Source organism: Urocitellus parryii, chromosome 9 (genome assembly GCF_045843805.1).
Source record: "Urocitellus parryii isolate mUroPar1 chromosome 9, mUroPar1.hap1, whole genome shotgun sequence".
NCBI classification, from domain to species: Eukaryota; Metazoa; Chordata; class Mammalia; order Rodentia; family Sciuridae; genus Urocitellus; species Urocitellus parryii.
Window position 1 is genome coordinate 6,202,014 of NC_135539.1, and position 19,135 is coordinate 6,221,148.

General features: G+C 50.8%; 1 protein-coding gene across 1 annotated transcript; it reads left to right on the forward strand.

The window, feature by feature from the left end:
• The first annotated feature begins 392 nt into the window (after positions 1–392).
• On the forward strand, positions 393–16,656 carry Nlrc3 (NLR family CARD domain containing 3). Its single transcript, XM_026385572.2, has 17 exons — positions 393–570; positions 664–2,413; positions 3,728–3,814; positions 5,580–5,663; positions 6,161–6,244; positions 7,565–7,648; positions 9,154–9,237; positions 9,831–9,914; positions 10,485–10,568; positions 11,208–11,291; positions 11,912–11,995; positions 12,440–12,523; positions 14,561–14,644; positions 15,020–15,103; positions 15,753–15,836; positions 16,209–16,292; positions 16,566–16,656. The coding sequence occupies exons 1-17, from the start codon at positions 393–395 to the stop codon at positions 16,654–16,656; spliced, it is 3,198 nt and encodes a 1,065-aa protein (XP_026241357.2).
• Positions 16,657–19,135: the final 2,479 nt, after the last annotated feature.

The window sequence follows — 19,135 nt, forward strand, 5'->3', positions numbered from 1 at the left end:
CTTCCCACAGGACAGGGCAGGCCACTTCCTCTTCTCCCTCCTTTTGAGAAAACTGCTCATAACCTTATCATTTCCAGGTCACAAATGAGGACAACAAGGTGGGGAGAGGGGACGACAGCCTGCCCAGGTCACCCAGCTGGTAAGAGCAGATCCAGGGCCCAGGATCCATCTACCTGACCCCTGTCCCCATATGATTATTCCCACTGTCCAGGAACAAACAGCCCTTCCAGCCTCTTCCTAGAGGCCAGGCCAGTGGGCCCCCACTGGGGAAGGTGAGAGTGGATCCTGTCCCTGCCTGGGCTAGCCACCTGTTCCAGGACACTGGACAGGGGGGCAGCAGGCAGCAGGTCTGGGCCCTGTCTTCACAGCGCCTGGCTGCAATCCTGGACTCCATGAGGAAGCAGGAGGTGTGGACAGGCGGGGAGGCCGGCCAGGCCCACAGCACCGGCTCCCCAGCCGAGCAGGTGAAAGCCCTTGTGGACCTGCTGGCCTGGAAGGGCAGTCAGGGTGGTCAGACCCCTCAGGTTCCCGACAGGACACCGGACTCCCCACTGGGTCCTTGCAGCAATGGTAAGCCCCAGCCAGGAGGCGGGTGTCGGAGGGGCACACCAGGTTCTTCCCCTGGCCCCCGGCCTCACCTTGTCCTCTGACCTGGCCCTGCAGATTCAAGGATCCGGAGGTACCGCGAGGCCCTGCTGAGCAGGATGGGAGGCGGCCCAGAGCTGAACGGCCCACCGCCCCGGCTGGCCAGCCTCCTGCTGGTGGAGGGCCTGACAGACCTGCAGCTGAGAGAGCACGACTTCACACAAGTGGAAGCCACACGTGGCCAGCAGCGCCCTGCTCGGCCCATTGGGCTGGACAGGCTCTTCCTGCCTCTGTCCCGGGTGTCCATTCCGCCCCGAATCTCCATCACCGTTGGGGTGGCTGGCATGGGGAAGACCACCCTGGTGAGGCACTTTGTCCGCCTCTGGGCCCAAGGGCAGGTGGGCAGGGACTTTCTGCTGGTACTGCCCTTGACCTTCCGGGACCTCAACATCCACGAGAAGCTATCTGCAGACAGACTCCTCCGCTCTGTCTTCCCAAATACTGGGGAGGCTGGCCTGGATGTGGCCACCCAAGCCAGAGTCCTCCTGGTCCTGGACGGCCTGGACGAGTGTAAAACACCTTTGGACTTCTCCAACACCGTGGCCTGCACAGACCCCAAGAAGGAGATTCAGGTGGACCACCTGATCACCAACATTGTCCGAGGCAACCTCTTTCCAAAAGTTTCTGTTTGGATCACCTCCCGTCCCAGTGTGGCTGGCCAGATCCCAGGGGGCCTGGTGGACCGGATGACTGAGATCCGAGGCTTCACTGAGGAGGAGATCAAGGTGTGTTTGGAGCGGATGTTCCCTGAGGAACAGACCCTCCTGGGCCAGGTCCTGAGCCAGGTGCAGGCCGACAGGGCCCTGTATCTGATGTGCACCGTCCCAGCCTTCTGCAATCTCACGGGCGCAGCACTGGGCCACTTGTGTCGCAGCAGGCCAGCACTCCAGGACGCAGAGCTGTGGCCTCCACGGACCCTGTGTGAGCTCTACTCTTGGTACTTTCGAATGGCCCTCAGCAGGGAAGGGCAGGAGAAGGGCAAGGTGAGCCCTCGGATTGAGCAGGTAGCCCATGGTGGTCGCAAGATGGTGGGGACGCTGGGCCGGCTGGCCTTCCACGGGCTGGTCAAGAGGAAGTACGTGTTTTATGAGCAAGACATGAAGGCGTTTGGCGTGGACCTCACTCTGTTGCAGGGCGCCCTGTGTAGCTGCTTTCTGCAGCGGGAGGAGACGCTGGCCTCCTCGGTGGCTTACTGTTTCACCCACCTGTCCCTGCAGGAGTTTGTGGCAGCCGCGTATTACTACAGCGCCTCCAGGAGGGCCATCTTTGACCTATTCACTGAGAGCGGCATGTCCTGGCCCAGGCTGGGCTTCCTCACGCATTTCAGGAGTGCAGCCCTTCGGGCCATGCAGGCTGAGGACGGGAGACTGGACGTGTTCCTGCGCTTCCTCTCTGGCCTCTTGTCTCCAAGGGTTAATGCCCTGCTGGCTGGCTCCCTGCTGGCCCAGGGCGAGCACCAGAGCTACAGGGCCCAGGTGGCTGAGCTCCTGCAGGGGTGCCTGCACCGTGATACTGCAGTCTGTGCCCGTGCAGTCAATGTCCTGCACTGCCTGAACGAGCTGCAGCACACGGAGCTGGTCCGCAGCATGGCGGAGGCCATGGAGAGTGGGGCCCTAGCCAGGCTAACCGGCCCTGCACACCGTGCTGCCCTGGCCTATCTCCTGCAGGTGTCTGACACCTGCGCCCGGGAGGCCAACCTGTCCCTGTGCCTCAGCCAGGGTGTCCTCCAGAGCCTGCTGCCCCAGCTGCTCTACTGCCGGAGCCTCAGGTGGGCATGGGTTGTGGGCCAAGGAATGAGCAGGACTTGGAATGGTTCCTCCTTCCACTGTGTCCCCTGGGTTAGTCACCTGGTGTGCGATAACAAAGTTCCAAAACTGCACCCAGTTTTTTTTAAAGGTGTGTTTTTAGTTGTAGGTGGATAAATACCTTTATTTGTTTAAAAATATAGTTATATTTTAGTTATAGGTGGAAACAATATCTCTATTTATTTTTATGTGGTGCTGAGGATTGAACCTAGTGCCTCACCATGCTAGGCGAGTGCTCTACCTCTGAGCCACAACCCCAGCCCTGCACCCAGTTTTAATACCACAGAAATTCATTCTCTCACAGTCCTGGAGGCCAGAAGTCTGAAATCAAGGCATCGGCAGGTCCGTGCTCCTTCTGAAACCTGTAGGGAGGACCCTTCTTACCTCTCTAGCTCCTGGCATGTGCCAGCAATCCTTGGTGCTCTTTGGCTTGTAGCTGCCTCCTTCCAGACTCGGCCTCCTTTGTCAAGTGGCCATCTTCTGTGTCTCTTTCTTCACATGGTCCTGCCTCTCCTGCAAGGACACCATGACCGTAGATTATAGGCCCCCTACTCCAGTATGACCTCCTCTTAACTGTTATATCTGCAATGTCCCTATTTCCAAATAAGGCCACATTCTTATGGCACTGGGGGTTAGGACTTCAACAAATGCTTTTTTGGGGGGAACACAATCCTACCCTTTAATAAACAGCCTCTGAGCCATCCGGTGCTGCTGGAAGCCACACCCACTGACTCTACCCTCAGCCCATGCTCTGTTCACTGCTCTGGCCTCAGCAAGTGGGGAGGAAATGGTGAAGGATGAAGCCTTGATGACAGCTCGCTCATGCATCTCAACAGAGTTAGGGCTGGGCACAATGGCACATGCCTGTAATCCCAGCAGCTCAGGAGTCTGAGGCAGGAGGATTGTGAGTTCAAAGGCAGCCTCAGAAACTTAATGAGGCCCTAAGCAATCCAGTAAGACCCTGTCTCTAAATAAAATATAAGATGTAGCTCAGTAGTTAAGTGCCCTTGGGTTCAATCTTGGATTGAAAAAGAAGAGCTAGCAGACTGTGACTCTTAGAGGCACCTGTGAATGGGGTTATTGGGACAGTAGCCCCTGGAAGAAGCCCCTGAGTAGGAACCCCAGGGATCATAGGCACTGGGCCACAGGGTTCCCCCTGAAGGGAAGGTCTGAGCATTGCATAGAGGTAGCTCTCTGAGCTGCAGCATGGTGCTGTGGGATGGGGGCTGCCCTGGGCCATTCACCCCCGATCCTCCGCTATTGCTGCCCCTGGCCAGGCTGGATACCAACCAGTTCCAGGACCCCGTGATGGAGTTGCTGGGCAGCGTTCTGAGTGGGAAGGACTGTCGCATTCAGAAGATCAGGTAACGCTGACCTGGGAAACCCCACCTGGGGTGTCCACCTGTGTCATGGGGTGTGGGATCCCCTTCCCACTATCCTTTCTACTCAGCTGGCCAGTGGCGCCCTTGAGCAGAGGGATCTTTGCAGTGTGTGGCTCTGGATGCAGTCTGTTTGATTTAGCCCATGCTAGAAAGTGCCAGAGACTCAGGCATCTCCTCTTTAAGAAGAGGGAAAAGAGGGAAACGTCCTGGTGAGGCTCGGGCACTGTGTGTGCTATCATGGCTCCTGGCACGAGGTTCTCGCAGCTCCCTTCATCGTCTGCTTTCAAGCTCTACTCTTAGCACAGGATTGCATGTTTAATTAAAATTCAAAAACTCAATTTCAAAAAGTTTCAATTTTAATTAAAATTTAATGCATCTGGGCATGGTGACTCCTGTCTAGAATTCCAGCTACTTGGGGGCTGAGGCACATTCATTCACAAGTTGGAGGCCTGCCTTGGCGACTTAGCCAGACCCTGTCTCAAAATAAAAAATAAAAAAGGAGCCCAGTGGCAGAGCACCTCCCTGGATTCAACCTCCAGTACCAAAAAAAAAAAAAAAAAAAAATTGTGGAGGGCTAGACACATTTTACTACAGCCACACACTCTCTTTCCCCTCTGCTCCTCACTCTCTTTCCCCTCTGTTCCTCTCTCATTGGTCCTCAATGACATGACCTTGTTTCCAATGTCCAAGGTAATCTGCAAAAAACACACAACTGCTTGTGAAATATTACTTATAAAACATTATGTAGCCCCTAGGCTGTCTAGAATTTGAGAACTTTTACGTAGGAAGAGGCCTGGATGATGGATGTTCCTTGAATTCTTTTTTTTTTTTTTTTTTTTTGTGCTGGGGATTGAACCCAGGGCTTTGTGCATGCAAGGCAAGCATTCTACCAACTGAGCTATATCCCCAGCCCCTTGAATCCTTTTTTTTTTAAATTTTTAACTTTTTTTTTTTTTTTGTAGTTGTAGATGGACAGAATGCTTTTTTATTGGTTTATTTTTATGTGGTGCTGAGGATCGAACCCAGTGCCTCATGCATACTGGGCAAGCGCTTTGCCACTAAGCTACAGCCAGTCCCCCTTGAATTCTTTCTTAAGCAATAGAATCCTTTTAAAAAATGACATGTCAGGCAGAACCCCAATGAATAAACCAGACAAAAGGGGAACTTCATGACTGAAAGAGGGATGCCTGGCCCATTTGGTTCCCCCTCATCCTCCTGTTGGCTACTGAAGCTTTCCCCAGAGTCAGGAGGGGCCCTAGGAGAATAGCTTGAAAAGTGCCTGGGGACTCTAGTTGAACACTATATCCCATGAGCTGAAGGCCTACAGAACTATAGAGACATCTCGACTGCCGTCGAAACAACAGTAAATAAATCAGGGGTGTGTGTGTGTGTGTGTGTGTGTGTGTGTGTTGTTTTCTTCCTGAGGGTCAGTTTACAGTACCTCTCTCTGGGGGCCATATAGCAGATTTCTGTAATTGCCATAAGTCTTGGCTCTCATTTGGGTAGAAGATTTCCTCTAAAACTCTTTGCCAGGGTGAGGGTCTGTTGGGCCTCTCCGTCCCTACTTGTCTAGCTCAGGGGCTTTCTTGTGATCAGCTTTCTGCTCCAGCGGTCGGTCACCTGGTTTCTGCCTATTTGGGGGGCCTGATGATTCAGATACTCGAGGCTAATCACGGGCACTGTGTTAAGGAGGAGGTGATGAGGTTCTGCACCTGAAGTGATCACCCCTGTCTCTCTCCTCGGGCAGCCTGGCTGAGAACCAGATCAGTAACAAAGGGGCCAAAGCTCTGGCCAGATCCCTCCTGGTCAACAGAAGTCTGACGGCTCTGGAGTAAGTAGGACACCTAAGGCCACTGGAACAAGGAGAGTTTTAAGCCATCTCCCTCCTATGAAGTGACTGGGTCTTATCTGTCCTTCCCTGAGGCCCCAGACTCAGCCCTGGTAGACTCTGGGCATGGCGTCCTGTCCCATTTAGGACAGGTTTCACCTCCCTGCAGCCCACATGTCCTCCTGGACGGCTGGAAGGACAGCCGAGCTTGCAAAGTCACGGCTCCTCAGCTGTTGAGCTTCACCCTTAATAGCAGCCAGTTTTCAGTCCTCAGCTCGTCATTCTCATCTCCACACTGGAACTGGGCCCGCTGGGCTACCAGTCCTGCTTCCTTTCCCCATGTGTCTGCTACCTGGAGACACTTCCTCATTGCTCACTTATTAAGGATCCCTGCCTTGGTTCCACCTCACGCATTCCCTTCAAAGATCCCAGATCTGAAGGTCTGTGTACTTTCTGTCCCTCCTCTCCTCCCTGAGAGTCATTGTTCTCTCTTCTGTCAGCCTCCGCAGTAACACCATTGGACCACAGGGAGCCAAGGCGCTGGCTGAAGCTCTGAAGATTAACCGCACTCTGACCTCTCTGAGGTACGTGTCTCCTGCTCCCAGCCTCCAGGAGAGGGCCTGCAAAACCCTTGCCTCAGGAGGCACCTATGGAGTGGGAGGTGATTCAAAATGGTGGGCATGGGACACCAGCTTTCACCCACTGGGTACCAGAGCTTGTATCCTAAGCAAGCTTCAAGTCCTAACTCTTCCTTCCTCTTTGAGCCTCTGTAACTCCTCAGTCATGGTGTTAGACTTCCCCGGTAAGCTGCCTTCTTGAAAGGGCAACATTTGGTGTGGTTGGCTGTGTCCTTTTCAGGAGCCTGTGGCGGTGTCCATCCTTAGTGGAGTGGGTACCACTGTTCTGTTGTTTTTCCATTTGTTTATTGTTAGTATTACTCACTACCATTTTGAAGTACCAAGGTAACTGGTATTAGTACACTCGGCGCTATGCCACCATGCCTCAATCTCGTTCTGAAATGTTTTCATCATCACAAAGGATTAGCTGTCACTTTCCATTCTCCCTTCTCTCCAGCCCCTCTCGTGAGCCAATCCTTCCTGTCTGACTGGATTCACCCATTCTGGACATTTCATCTGAATGGAATCAATGGTGCCAGGTCCATTGATGACATGCCTCTTTCTTCTCTCCTGCTTGGCTCCTTTGTCTTTTTCTGTAGGGTGGAAGGAGTGGGGTGAGCCTCAAGCTTCTGACCCATCTGGATGGGCCCTACAACAAGTAATAGCATGCACTGGTGTTTCATTCTATTTTATGATAATACTCTGTTGAATGGAGAGGCCACGACTGGTTTATCCATTCACCCATCAATGAGTATTTGTGCTGTTTCCTCCTTTTGGCCATAATCAATAATACTGCTATGAATATTTGTGTGCAAATATTCAAGTGCCTGTTTTCAATTCTTTGGGGTATATACCTAGGAATGGAATTGCGGGGTCACTTGCTAATTCTGTTTAACCTTCTGAGGAGCTGCCAAGACTCTCTTCCATAGAGGCTGTGTGAGGGTTCCCAACAGCAATGTGAGGGTTCCAGTTTCTCATCATTCTTGCCGGTAATTGAGTACTGTGGCTTTTAGGTGCAATGGGCTATTGATGATTTTGTTGTTGTTTGACAGAAGCATGGGCATCTTGCTCTCACTTGGTAGGCATGGGCTTAGAACCCAGTGAAGGAAGGTCTGACTCTAGTGGGCAGTGAGGAGGGCACATAATGGTCAGGGCCTCTTCTCACTAAGGCCAGCTGCTGCCCTCTCAGCAGGTACCCTGTGGAGGTGCCTCCACTGCAGGGAGTTCAGGCCACACCAGGAATTCTCTTGTGCTCCATCAGCGATATACTCCTTCCTGCCTCCACAGCCTCCAGAGCAACATGATCAAGGATGATGGTGCCAGGTCCATGGCGGAGGCCTTGGCCTCCAACCAGACCCTCTCCCTGCTGCAGTGAGTGAACACACCTCCCCTCTCTTCTCCCACCTCCCCTCTCTCCTCCCACCTCCCCTCTCTCCTGTTTGGCCTCTTCTTTTCCTGCAAGGAGAAATGGATGGAGTGAGGCTGAAGCTTTCTGACCCCTCTGGATGGCCCCAGGATAACTTGATGCTCACTGCTTTTCCAGAGAATAGTTGTGGGGAAATTACTGGAAATAAAACCTCTTGTCAAACCAGAAAGCCCTCTCCACAAACGTAGGAATGAACACAACAGTCTTATTGTTGAATAAGCATTCAGGACTGCAGTGCACATTGTAGGCAATCTGCTGCTGGCCTTTTCTGCAGCCCAGCAGATAGGACCCATCCCTTACTCTCTCAAGATAAATGACAACTTATAAGAAAACACAACATCATTTTTTTTTTTTTTGGTAGTACTAGGGATTGAACCCAGGGCCTCATGCATGCTAAGCAAGTGCTCTTTTTTTTTTTTCATTTAGCCTTTTAAAAAAATATTTGTTTTACTTGTTGATAGTCCTTTATTTTATTTATGTATTCATATGTGGTGCTGAGAATCGAACCCAGTGCCTCACACATGCCAGGCAAGTGCGCTACCACTGAGCCCCAGCCCCAGCCCCAAGTAAGTGTTCTTCTTATTTTTATTTTGAGACAGAGTCTTGCCAAGTTGACCAGGTTGACCTCAAACTTGCAATCCTCTGGCCTCAGTCTCCTAAGTAGCTTGATGAAGCCATTTGTCACTTATAGCTTATGCTAAAGTCACCAAATAATTGGGGGTGATCATCTATTTCCCCAGTTGCTTTTATCTAAGGGAAAAATAAAAATTTTTCTGTCTTTATGACAAGCAGGTACTCACAACAGGTGCCCAGGCTAATTCCCACAGAAGCAGGAAGACAGGGACCATCCCCTGCTAGATTTTTACCTGTATTGAGACCCTGAGAAAGACATTCCTAGGCTGTGAAATGGGCAGGAGGTTGATTGAGCTCGTAAAGAGACTCGCATATTTCTCAACAGGACAGAGAGTACTTGCAACCTCATGTGTCCTCTAAGAGAGTGGGGGTTGTCTCTTTCCTTTTTGGAAGATTACATTTTTTTTTAAGGCTAGTATTTGGCCTCATGTAGGAGGCTCTGTCCTGTTGATCCTCCTGTCCCTCTCCCCAGAGGTTCTCAAGGGGGAAGGCAGGCTACTGGCTGGTCTAGATGGAAGACTGACAGATGAGGGCCCAGCAGATCTTGTGCATGTAGGTCCCCCATGCAAGAGGGTGCTGGCGCTATCAGCAGCCACTGATTACCACTTGCAGGCAACTTACGTGGGAGGCCCCAGCTGCTCTTGTCCCTTGTTCTCCCACATGAAAACATCACCAGACCCTCTGAGACCCCTTCCCACTGCTGTACAAATGGAGACATGCTCCAACTTTTCTCTACCTCTTGCCCTGAACCTAACTGTCCTTGGCCTGGCAATAGCTGTGGTCAGATTTGCTGATGGACCCCTCTTGTCTCCCACAGCCTGCAGAAAAATAGCATTGGGCTCACGGGAGCCCAGCGGATGGCAGAAGCCTTGAGGCAGAACAGGAGTCTGAAGGAGCTCATGTGAGAAACACAGAAGGGCCAAATTGGTATTCTCAGTGCCCAGCACAAGACTAACCATCCTAAATATTTGTGGGCACAGGCATGAATAGAGAGATGGGAATATGGTTGGAAGGGAAGATGGGAGGATGGTGAATAGATGGATAGATGGATGGATGGATGGACTAATGGATAGATGCAGGACAGCTGGCTTTTTGATTACAAAGCACTGGGCCAGAAGAGTGGAGACCCAGATGTCCAGGATGGGGTGACTGCTCACCTTCTCAGGCTCATGCTTACTGCCTTCCCAGCTGGTACATTTCTTAGTAAACTTCACATTAAAGTACCACCAAAACCTCTCGCTAAGGGTCGATACTGACCTCCTGCCCTTGCCAGGGAGTCAAGAAGAAGGACTTTGCTACCTTGATCTTTTACAGGGATAGGGGGTCACTTGCAAAGACCACAGATTAACCGGACCCAAGCAGAGCAAATTGCCCTGGGCACCCTTGAGACAGAAGAGGCTGCTTCCCCTGAAGGCTTCCCTGGGCCCTGATGCCCAGGTCTGGCTCTGCGCAGCTGCTGCAGGAGGCGGGCTCACCCATGTCTCTCTCTTGCAGGTTCTCCAGTAACAGCATTGGTGATGGAGGTGCCAAGGCCCTAGCTGAGGCCCTAAAGGTGAACCAGGGCCTGGAGAGCCTGGAGTGAGTCTGCCTGAACACCTTCCAGGGTGATAATCATTCCCGGGCTCTCCATCTAGCAGAAGGCTGTCTGGTAGTGCCAGAAGAAGGCTGCCAGCCAGCACCTCTTCCCTGCCAGAATCCTGCTAATTCCAGCCCTGAGTGCATTCTGCTCTCCTTGTCCATCAGCTCCATGTCTCTGGACAGTAAGGCTGGGGTTACCTCTAGTTTCCAGAACAAGTTCCCAGTGCTCTTGATAAGTGCGCAGATGAGGAGGGAGCTGGCTGCCACAGCCTTGACTGGACAGGGGGTGCTGAGTGACTGCTGAACCATACTCTTTGGGCCGCAGAAGCAACGTGCCTTCCTCTGAGGACATGTGGAGCCACCCATGTCAAGGCAGAGTCTAGACCTTGGTGCTTGTGCTAAACCTACCTACCCTGACCTGGCAGGGGCTAGAAGGTGGGGCAATGGGAGGAAAGAGGGATGAGAGCAGCAATCTCCAGGCTTCCCCAACCCGGAGCCTGTGGCCTCAGGCTGGACTGGACAGCTTTCTCTGGGTCCTGGGACAGCCATGACACCACATTCTGTCTGCAGCCTGCAGAGCAACTCCATCAGTGATTCGGGAGTGGCCATGCTGATGGAGGCCCTTGGTGTCAACCAGACCCTCCTCAGCCTCAAGTAAGTCCTGGATTCCCTCCCACCCAGGGTGTCCTTTTGACCAGAGGCTATGCAGGAACTCTGGGATTTGGAAAGAAGAGCTGGTGCTGGGAAGCATGTTATGGGGAAATCTGTGGCTGGGGCAGGCTTGGCTCTGAAAACTGGGCACCCTGCTCCTCTTGAGGGCAGGACATAGTTGTGGCCCTATGGGCTGCTCTGCTGCTCCCTACCCATGTGCAAGCCCTTCAGGTGCCCAGCATGCTCACCTGCCTCTTCCCTTCACACTTCTGAGGTCCTGTCATCCTATCCTCTTCCTCCTGGACGTTCTTGTATGGTCGTTAGTCCTGAGTGGGGGCACCTGGCTGGCAGCCCTGGCTTGGAGCCCTGGTTTGCTAGAACTGGCTCCTTCATACCTCGGCCAGCACCTCTTCCCTGCCAGAACCCCACTAATGCCAGCCCCGAGTGCATTCTGCTCTCAGTCTCTGACCTCCATCCCCTTGTCCAGCAGTTCCATGTCTCTGGATAGTAGGGCTGGAGTTACCTCTAGTTCGGCCCAGGATCCACCTGAGGTTTCTTAAGCTTCAAAAAACCTGGGTGTATCTGCCACTAGAGGTCTCACCTGCCTTGTAGGAAGCTCAGGGTCTTCCCTTTCTTTCTTAGCCTTCGAGAAAACTCCATCAGTCCTGAGGGAGCCCAGGCCCTGGCTCATGCTCTCTGCATCAACAGCACTTTGAAACATCTGGAGTACGTGATGGGGCCAGGGAGGGTGTGGGGAAGGGGGTAGAGACTGGGCCTCCTTGGGATCATTTGTGCCACAGCCTCCTCGCCCACCCAGAGCTCAGAGCTGGTGGGCACCATTGTAATGGGCCAGGCCCTCAGTACCCTCACCATTTTACAAGGCTGAAGAAGGACCTGGATGGGGAAGAGGCAGCCCTGGTGACTGGTGGCAACCCTCACACGAGCCCTCCCCTACATTGTGGTATAAATGACACAATTGACGACAGGGAGATACTCTGCTGGTCTCCGCTGGGGATGAACCAGCCGAAGGGAGGGGACTCAAGAGTTGATGTGGGGTCTTAGTATTGAGAAGCAACCCCCAGGGCAGCTCCACCACATTCTGGCCAGCTGACCTGTCACTGCACCCACTGAGCTGAGCCTGGGACCTGCCCCTGGGTTGTTTTCAGGATTTGGTACGACACTCCCCAGGACACCAAAGTTCTCACAGATATAAGCCAAATAACTAATATCAGCACAGACTTGGGTGGTCCTTGGGAAGAGGGGGAGTGGGTAGAACTCCCCAGTGACCAGGGACAGGCAGCTTCAGGACAGGTTCCCATTCACTCGTTTCTTCTCCCTTTTCCCAGCCTGACAGCCAACCTCCTCCATGACCAGGGTGCCCAGGCCATTGCAGTAGCAGTGGGAAAAAACCACACCCTCAAGTCCCTTCAGTGAGTCTGTGCCCCACCCCAGCACCCATGCCCCTCTGTAGAGCTGCAGGACTACTCCCAAAGGGCCACAGACCAAGCCTGGCTTCGGGACACCCTCACCTGGGTCTCAGGGGCTTTCCAGGCTGCCCATCTTCAAGTAATATGTGCCCCCTCTCCATGGTTCTGATTCCTGAGGCTGATCCTCAGACAACACAACTGTGGTGGGAGATGGGTGCCACCACGATGCCCTGGGAAGCCATGCTTTATGCAGGGACTGTCTGGAGAACATTTAAGCTTGTCCCTGTGGTCACCACTAGTAGAATATATGCTGACCCTTTGGGAACTAAGCCTGAGGGGAGCAGCAGGAATCCTCTTGGACTTATCCTGCTATCAGATCCTCTAGAAGCTTCTGGAGCCTCCTTGGCTCTGCCCCTGAGCCACGTGTTCATGTGTCTGTCTGCTTAGCCTGCAGTGGAACTTCATCCAGGCCAGTGCTGCCAGGGCCCTGGGACAAGCACTTCTGCTCAACAGCAGCCTGACCAGCTTAGAGTAAGTGTGGCCTGCAGGGACTAAGGGGAGGTGGGGTAAGCAGGGAGGTCTAAAACCTCAGAGTCCCCAGGCACAAGGCTGGTGAATGGATGACCCTTGGTGGTACAGAGCTATCTCTGCCCTAAGACCAGCGGGCTTTTTTCAGGCCTCGCCTGTTTATCTGTGTATCTGTTATATAGAGATATATAGCAGTTTTACTGGGACATAATCCACATACCATAAAATTTGCCCATTTTATTTATACCAAATAAAATGTGTACATGCACACAAACATATTCTGCCATAAGAAGGAATGAAGTACTAACACACGGTGCAACAGCAACATGGATGAACCTGGAAATGTACAATAAACACAGGTGTGCTGGGGAGCTCAGGGGTAGTGTGCTTACCATGATCCAGGCCCCGGATCCAATCCCCAGCACATACACACACACACAAAATTGTAAAACCAGTACCAAGATCATCTTAGAAGATTTCTCTCATCCTAAAATGAAACCCATACCCATCAGCGCTCTCCATTCTCCTTCCCGCATCCCTCAAAGATGAATCTATCTGTCCCCTGGATCTGCCTATTCTAGACATTTCATCATTCCACATAAATCCAGTCATACAACATGTGATCTTTTGTGACTTTTTTAGAGCCCCATCTGCTTCTGCCCTGACAATTCTCCCTCGGCCTCCAGGATACTCTCTCTCTGGATGGTCCTCCTCAATCTTCCCTTCTGTTCCACTCTGATTCTGGGGCTCTTTGGGGTTCTGGCCCAGACCCTTGTAATGACATTCTTTTTCTGAGTTTGCCTCCTCTCCTAGGGCTCCCACTGCCTTGAGAATTCCAATGACCTCCACATCAATATTCCAGCTCTTAAGCCCTGTGGAATTCACACCTTGGCCTGTCCCCTCAGTGTCCCACAGGTAGAGCAGGATGCTGCATTCTTTCCCACAAGCCTTTCTGGTTCCCCATCCGGCTCCTGGGACAAGCTACTATGCAAGCCAGAGCACCACACTTGCTCCTTCCTCCATTTCCAGCTCATCTCCAAGTCCTGTCCATTCTCCCTCGTGGTGTCCCTCCCCTCTGTTTCCCCTCCACTGCCAGCATCCAGGCCACATCCCTACTCACCTGCTTCCCTGGCAGCCATCCCCTCAGGCTGCTGAACAGTGTCCCCACCTGGGTGAGATCCTTCAGTGCTGTCCAGTGCCTGCAGTGAAGTGTTACCCTGCAGCATGGCTTACCAGGCCTGGAAAGATCTATTTCCTTCACACTCCCCAGTCTTTTTTTTTTTTTTTAATTTAACTTTTGTTTACTTGTTATTTATTTTTTTAAATGTGGTGCTGAGGATCGAACTCAGGACCTCACCTGCCTCACCTGTCCTAGGCAAGCACTCTACCTCTGAGCCACAACCTCAGCTCTCCCCAGTCTTTTGTTTCTCACCACTCTAGGAACTCGGCTCAATTTCCCTGGGCTCCTCAGAGGTGCCAGGCCCTCCCCACCCCTCATTACCTGTGTTGGTTCAGATCTGTCTCTGGGTACCACACTGGGATAGGAGACTCCATTGGCCTTCCCTGCAGCTGTACTTAGCTAAACTACTCATTTAATTGAAAATTCCAATCTGAGTTCCAACAGGGTAGAACTGCCTTTCCTGCCTTGCACATATCCAGCACACAGGGCATGCTCAAATATAATGAATGCAGACTGATCACTTTACATGCCATATCCACTTGACCTAAACTCAAGTCATTTATCGTGCCAGTGCCTGCTATTTTCCTTGAATTTTGAGGAGTGGTGGTTATAAAACCCTATCAGCAAGAATGGTCTGGAGATTGAGAGCTTTGAGTTAGTTTCTGGTTGGCTTTGAAAAGCATTCCCCTTTTGGTCCCGAACCCTTGTTATCAGCAATTCCCACGTGTTCTTTCCTGGACTCTGATGGTTTGTTCATGGCTGGTGTGTAGTCTGAATTGAATCTGGAAGGCCCAAACACAGCAGGTCCTTCCTACAGTGCTGGCCCGTCCCTCTGTGCCTGAAGAGGTCACTCTGTTCAGCTTACAGGAGAACGCCATTGGGGATGAGGGAGCTTCTGCGGTGGCCAGTGCGCTAAAGGCAAACACAGCCCTCACTGCTCTCTAGTAAGTCCCTGTGGTGCCAGGAGCCCAGGAGCCCAGCTCCTTCACCATCCTCTCATGCTGCCCGCCATCTTTGTTTACAGTCAAGAAAGGTGTGTTTGATATCAGTAACTGGGAAATCAAACACCTAGAGGCATGAATTAGGGGTACCATGTGTCCTCCTCCAGTAAATCCAGGAGATTGCTTCTGCTTTCTGCACCCTGTGTCCAGACCTCCGTCTCAGGCATCAGGGTGTAGGAGGGAGACGCAGTAGTATTCTCTGGACAGGTCATAGACCAACAATCTGCAGTGCTGTTTTTCCACTTCTACTCCCCGTGAAGGGTGGACCTTTTGGAGGGAGGCCTTGCCTGCCTACACTGATTGCCCCTCCCCTTGTAGCCTCCAGGTGGCCTCCATTGGTGCACCAGGGGCCCAGGCGCTGGGGGAAGCCCTGGCTGTGAACAGAACGCTGGAGATTCTTGAGTGAGTATTCCTGTCTCCGGCAAGTCTTTTGCTCAAAGAATTCAAGCTATGGATTCATAGTGGATACCAATTGACACGGAAACTCACAGATGATCTTCAGTATTTCAGGTCATGTGTACCCCAGCGTCTCTATTCCCACTCCCTGCCCTTTTCCTGGAGTCACTAGTTTGTCCTGCTCTTTGGGTTGGCCTTGCCCAGGCTAAACATGTGTGGAGCCCCTGTTTAGGTCTCTGGTAGCAGTGGCCATGGATCCTGGTCTCTGAGAAGGTCCAACCCCTGGTGAGGGAGCTTAAGCACCATGAAGCTCTTGGGTGTGTCCAGGTCATCCTTGCTCTTATGGTTCCCTATGAGGCTAAGCTGGTCACTTGCTGGATGGAGTGCTGCATTGTCCATCTCAGCCCAGCCTTTCTTGGAAATGTAAAAGGACAAGGACTCCAACAAAGCACCCAAGCCTGGGCTGGCCTCAACCCCCTTCGTGTTGTCCTGCTCCCTAGAGCCCAGCCTGGTTCTAGTGCCTAAAAATGAGGAAGGTGCAACCCTCACCTCCAGTGATTGCCGAAGTCCAAGTAACCCCACATCCACCTGGAGAGATGCCATTGTCACTTCTCAGCCTGTCCCTGTACCTTAGGTGTCCTGTTTTTCCTGACAGCTTACGAGGAAATGCCATTGGAGTGGCAGGAGCGAAGGCCCTGGCCAGCTCACTGAAGATTAACTCCAGTCTCCGAAGGCTTAAGTGAGTGGCTGTCAAACCTGCCTGTGTCCTGGAGCAGCATACTGCTGTGCTGGATCTTCCCCGTGAGCTAAAATGCTCCTGATTTCCTCTAGCTACTCCTCTGACTATTAAAGTCCATACCCTTTGTCGGTGGCTTTGTTCCTTCTGCTTAAGTCAGAAATCACTTAAAATCTGCACTTAGGGTCTTGGGTGGGGCAACCTGGCTGCTGACAGACACCATCATGGTCAAATGCCATCTCACAGTTGTGGCACCTACAAACAAGTCAAACCCAGAACTGCTTGTCCTCCTTGCCCCCAATAAGGTAATGTCTCCTTAGGCATTTCTCTGGTCCTGATGACTCACTGTAGTGACTCCATCTTTTCTTTGCCTAGTCTTCAAGAGAACTCCTTGGGGATGGATGGGGCCATATGCATTGCCAGTGCTCTGTCTGGGAACCATGGGCTGCAGCACATCAAGTGAGTAGCTTCACTAGCACTGGCCCTTTCCACTTTTGCCCCACCTTCAGAACTGATCCCAGGTCAGGCCCTGCCTTTAGCTCAATTCTGGGAACCAGTGCCCAGGCCTCCCAGCAGCTCCACAGAGGAATGCATTCTAAGGAGGAGGCAGCTACAGACTCATCTGTGGTAGGGACTGTGGAAGCACAAAGGTTCCTCAGTTGCTATGGTGACCACTGCTCTACTCAAGGGAACGGGTGGGTGCTGAGGCCTGTCCTAACCCTTCTCTTCTAGTCTCCAGGGAAATCAAGTTGGGGACTCTGGTGCCAGGATGATCTCAGAAGCTATCAAGACCAAAGCTCCCTCATGCACTGTGAAGATGTGAGTAAAGCCAGTCACTGGTGGAGAGGATGGACAGACTCCAGAGAATGAAAGCTTCTGAACAGAAAGTGATCTCTGGGCACAATCCTGCATTCTGGGAATGCTGCTGACCCAGTACAAGAGCTGGTCTCCTGCACAGAGGAAAAAAGGGTGCTACAAAGGAGGTCTCAGGCACCTTTTCCTAGCCCAGGGCAAGTCCTGACAATGGTGGATAGAAATTCTGCAATGGTAGAGAGAAGGAGCTGCTACCAAGGGACTTGAGGACAAAAGTCTCAAAGTTCATCAATGTAGGGAGTTGGTTCCACGTTATTTATATCCAAAGTATTTAAAAGTCCCAACTTTGAACAAATTTAGCTGGGTACAGTAGTATAATCCTGTAATCCCAGCTAACTGGGAGGCTAAGGAAGGAGGATGGCAAGTTTGAGGCCAGTCTGGGCAAGTTAGCAAGACTCTGACTCACAATAAAATTTAAAAAGGGATGGGGAGGTAGCTTGGTGGTAGAGCACTTACTTAGAAGTGTGAAGCCCAGGGTTTAATTCCCAGTACTAACACACCCACCCTTTTTTCCCCTTCATCTGATGAAAAAAATCATCCCTTTCTCTGGAATGAGTTGCCATCTTCAAGTCCACGAAGGACATAAGTTTGGCAGGGGTGACAGTGGGGACCTTTCTTCCCTTTCTTAAGAAGGAAAGACTTTTGAGTGATCCTTATAGATATAGAAAAATTAAAGGAGATTTGTGAAGATAAATGAAGAATTTAATTCTAAGATTTTGGAGATGGAGACGAAAGTCTCCAAGGGTTCTGCCAGTTTTGATTCACTCTACGTAAGATCTCTTGGACAAGGATGATGTCTGCCACATTATCTGAAGTCTGGCACACTGGTTAGTCAATGCTGGTTCCTTGATGTTGTTATCCTGTGTTAGGCTTCCAAAGCCTCTCCTGTGGGTATGGCTTCCCTACAGAGATAAGCAAGCTGCGCTTCCATGCGGCAGAATTCCGTAGCTATCTGTCTGGATTGAAAAGGGAAAATCCAAACAAACATCATAGCACTCAAAAACTAACCAACCAAGAAAAATGCTTATGAAGACCATTAAGTGATTATCACTTATAATTGTGAGAAGATATAACTGCCATTCAAAATATTTACTTAAAAATAGGTATCCACTGTGGCTCAGTAGTAGAGCACTCACCTAGCATGTGTGAGGCACTGGGTTTGAGCCTCAGCACCACATAAAGATAAATAAAGGTACTGCCCATCTACAACTAAACAATAAAGATATTTTTTAAAAGTTTATTTATTTATTTATTTATTTATTTTTTAAATATAGGTATCCAGCCAGGTACAGTGTTGTAATCCCAGCAACTTAGGAAGCTGAGGCAGGAGGATTGTAAGTTCAAGACCAGCCTCAGCAATTTAGCAAAATTTAGTGAGACCTTGTCTCAAAATAAAAAATAAAAGGGCTGGGGATATGGCTCAGTAGCTAAGTCTAATCCCTCATACCAAAAAAAAAAAGCAAGGGCATCCAGAGTCGTCATGGATGTTGACCCTGAGAGGCAATGCTGCTATTTATAAAGGGGAAGAGGTGCCTTAGGAACTTGAAATCTGACATATGCTACCTTAACATCACATCAAGGGACAAATGGCCAGCACATTCCCTGATGCACTGCCTTTAGGACATAACAGCTTATGTAGCTTCTTGCCAAAAATGTTCATCTGAACCTAATCATGAAAGAATGATGTCACAAAATCCAAATTGAGGGCCATTTTGCAAAAGCAGCCCAACCTCTTAAAAAATATCACTGTTATGGTAAACACAAAAGGCTGGAGATTATTTTAAACAAGAGATTAAAGAGGCCTAACAAATGTTAATGCAAAATCTTTGGATCTTAGACTGTAGGAAAAAAATTCTCTATAAAGAACATTATTTGGAAATTGAAGACGTGAACATTGTCTTACATTAGAGATATATTTTTGTTGGGTACAGAATTCTACGTGACCGTTTTTTCTTTCAGTACTTTTAAGAGATTGCTCTATTGCCTCTTGTTTGCACTATTTTTACCTCAATTGAGAGCTCAGCAGAATAGATAAGAAGGTAGCAACCAAATGCTGGAGAAAGCCACTCCCTGCAGAAGCTGAGCACTGGAGAAGTCGGAAAGGCCAAAGCTGTGGAGAATAAAAGGGTGTCCCTCTAGGGACTTGAGGCAAGCCTAACTTAAAACTAGAAGGCAAACCCCTTTTTCCACCCAAGCCTCCCTAGCACCCCACTGATAAGGCTTTATGGCATACTGGCTGCAAAGGAGAAACAAAGTCTGGCTCTATTATATCACCACAGAGCAGGCTGAAAAGGTAAATATGGAGTTGAGGCAATACACTGATAATAGAAAAAGTTTTTTTTTTTTATTTTTTGTCTTTTTCCATTTTTAATTTTGGGCCATTTCTACTGCTGTGTTTTCAGGGTCAGCATGTCACCTGCTGTTAACTG

Coding starts and splice junctions, on each gene's coding strand:
- Nlrc3 (XM_026385572.2), top strand. CDS start 393: ATGAGGAAGCAGGAGGTGTGGACAGGCGGGGAGGCCGGCCAGGCCCAC. Junction 7,649..9,153: donor CAGACCCTCTCCCTGCTGCA/GTGAGTGAACAC, acceptor TGTCTCCCACAG/CCTGCAGAAAAATAGCATTG. Junction 9,915..10,484: donor CAGGGCCTGGAGAGCCTGGA/GTGAGTCTGCCT, acceptor TTCTGTCTGCAG/CCTGCAGAGCAACTCCATCA.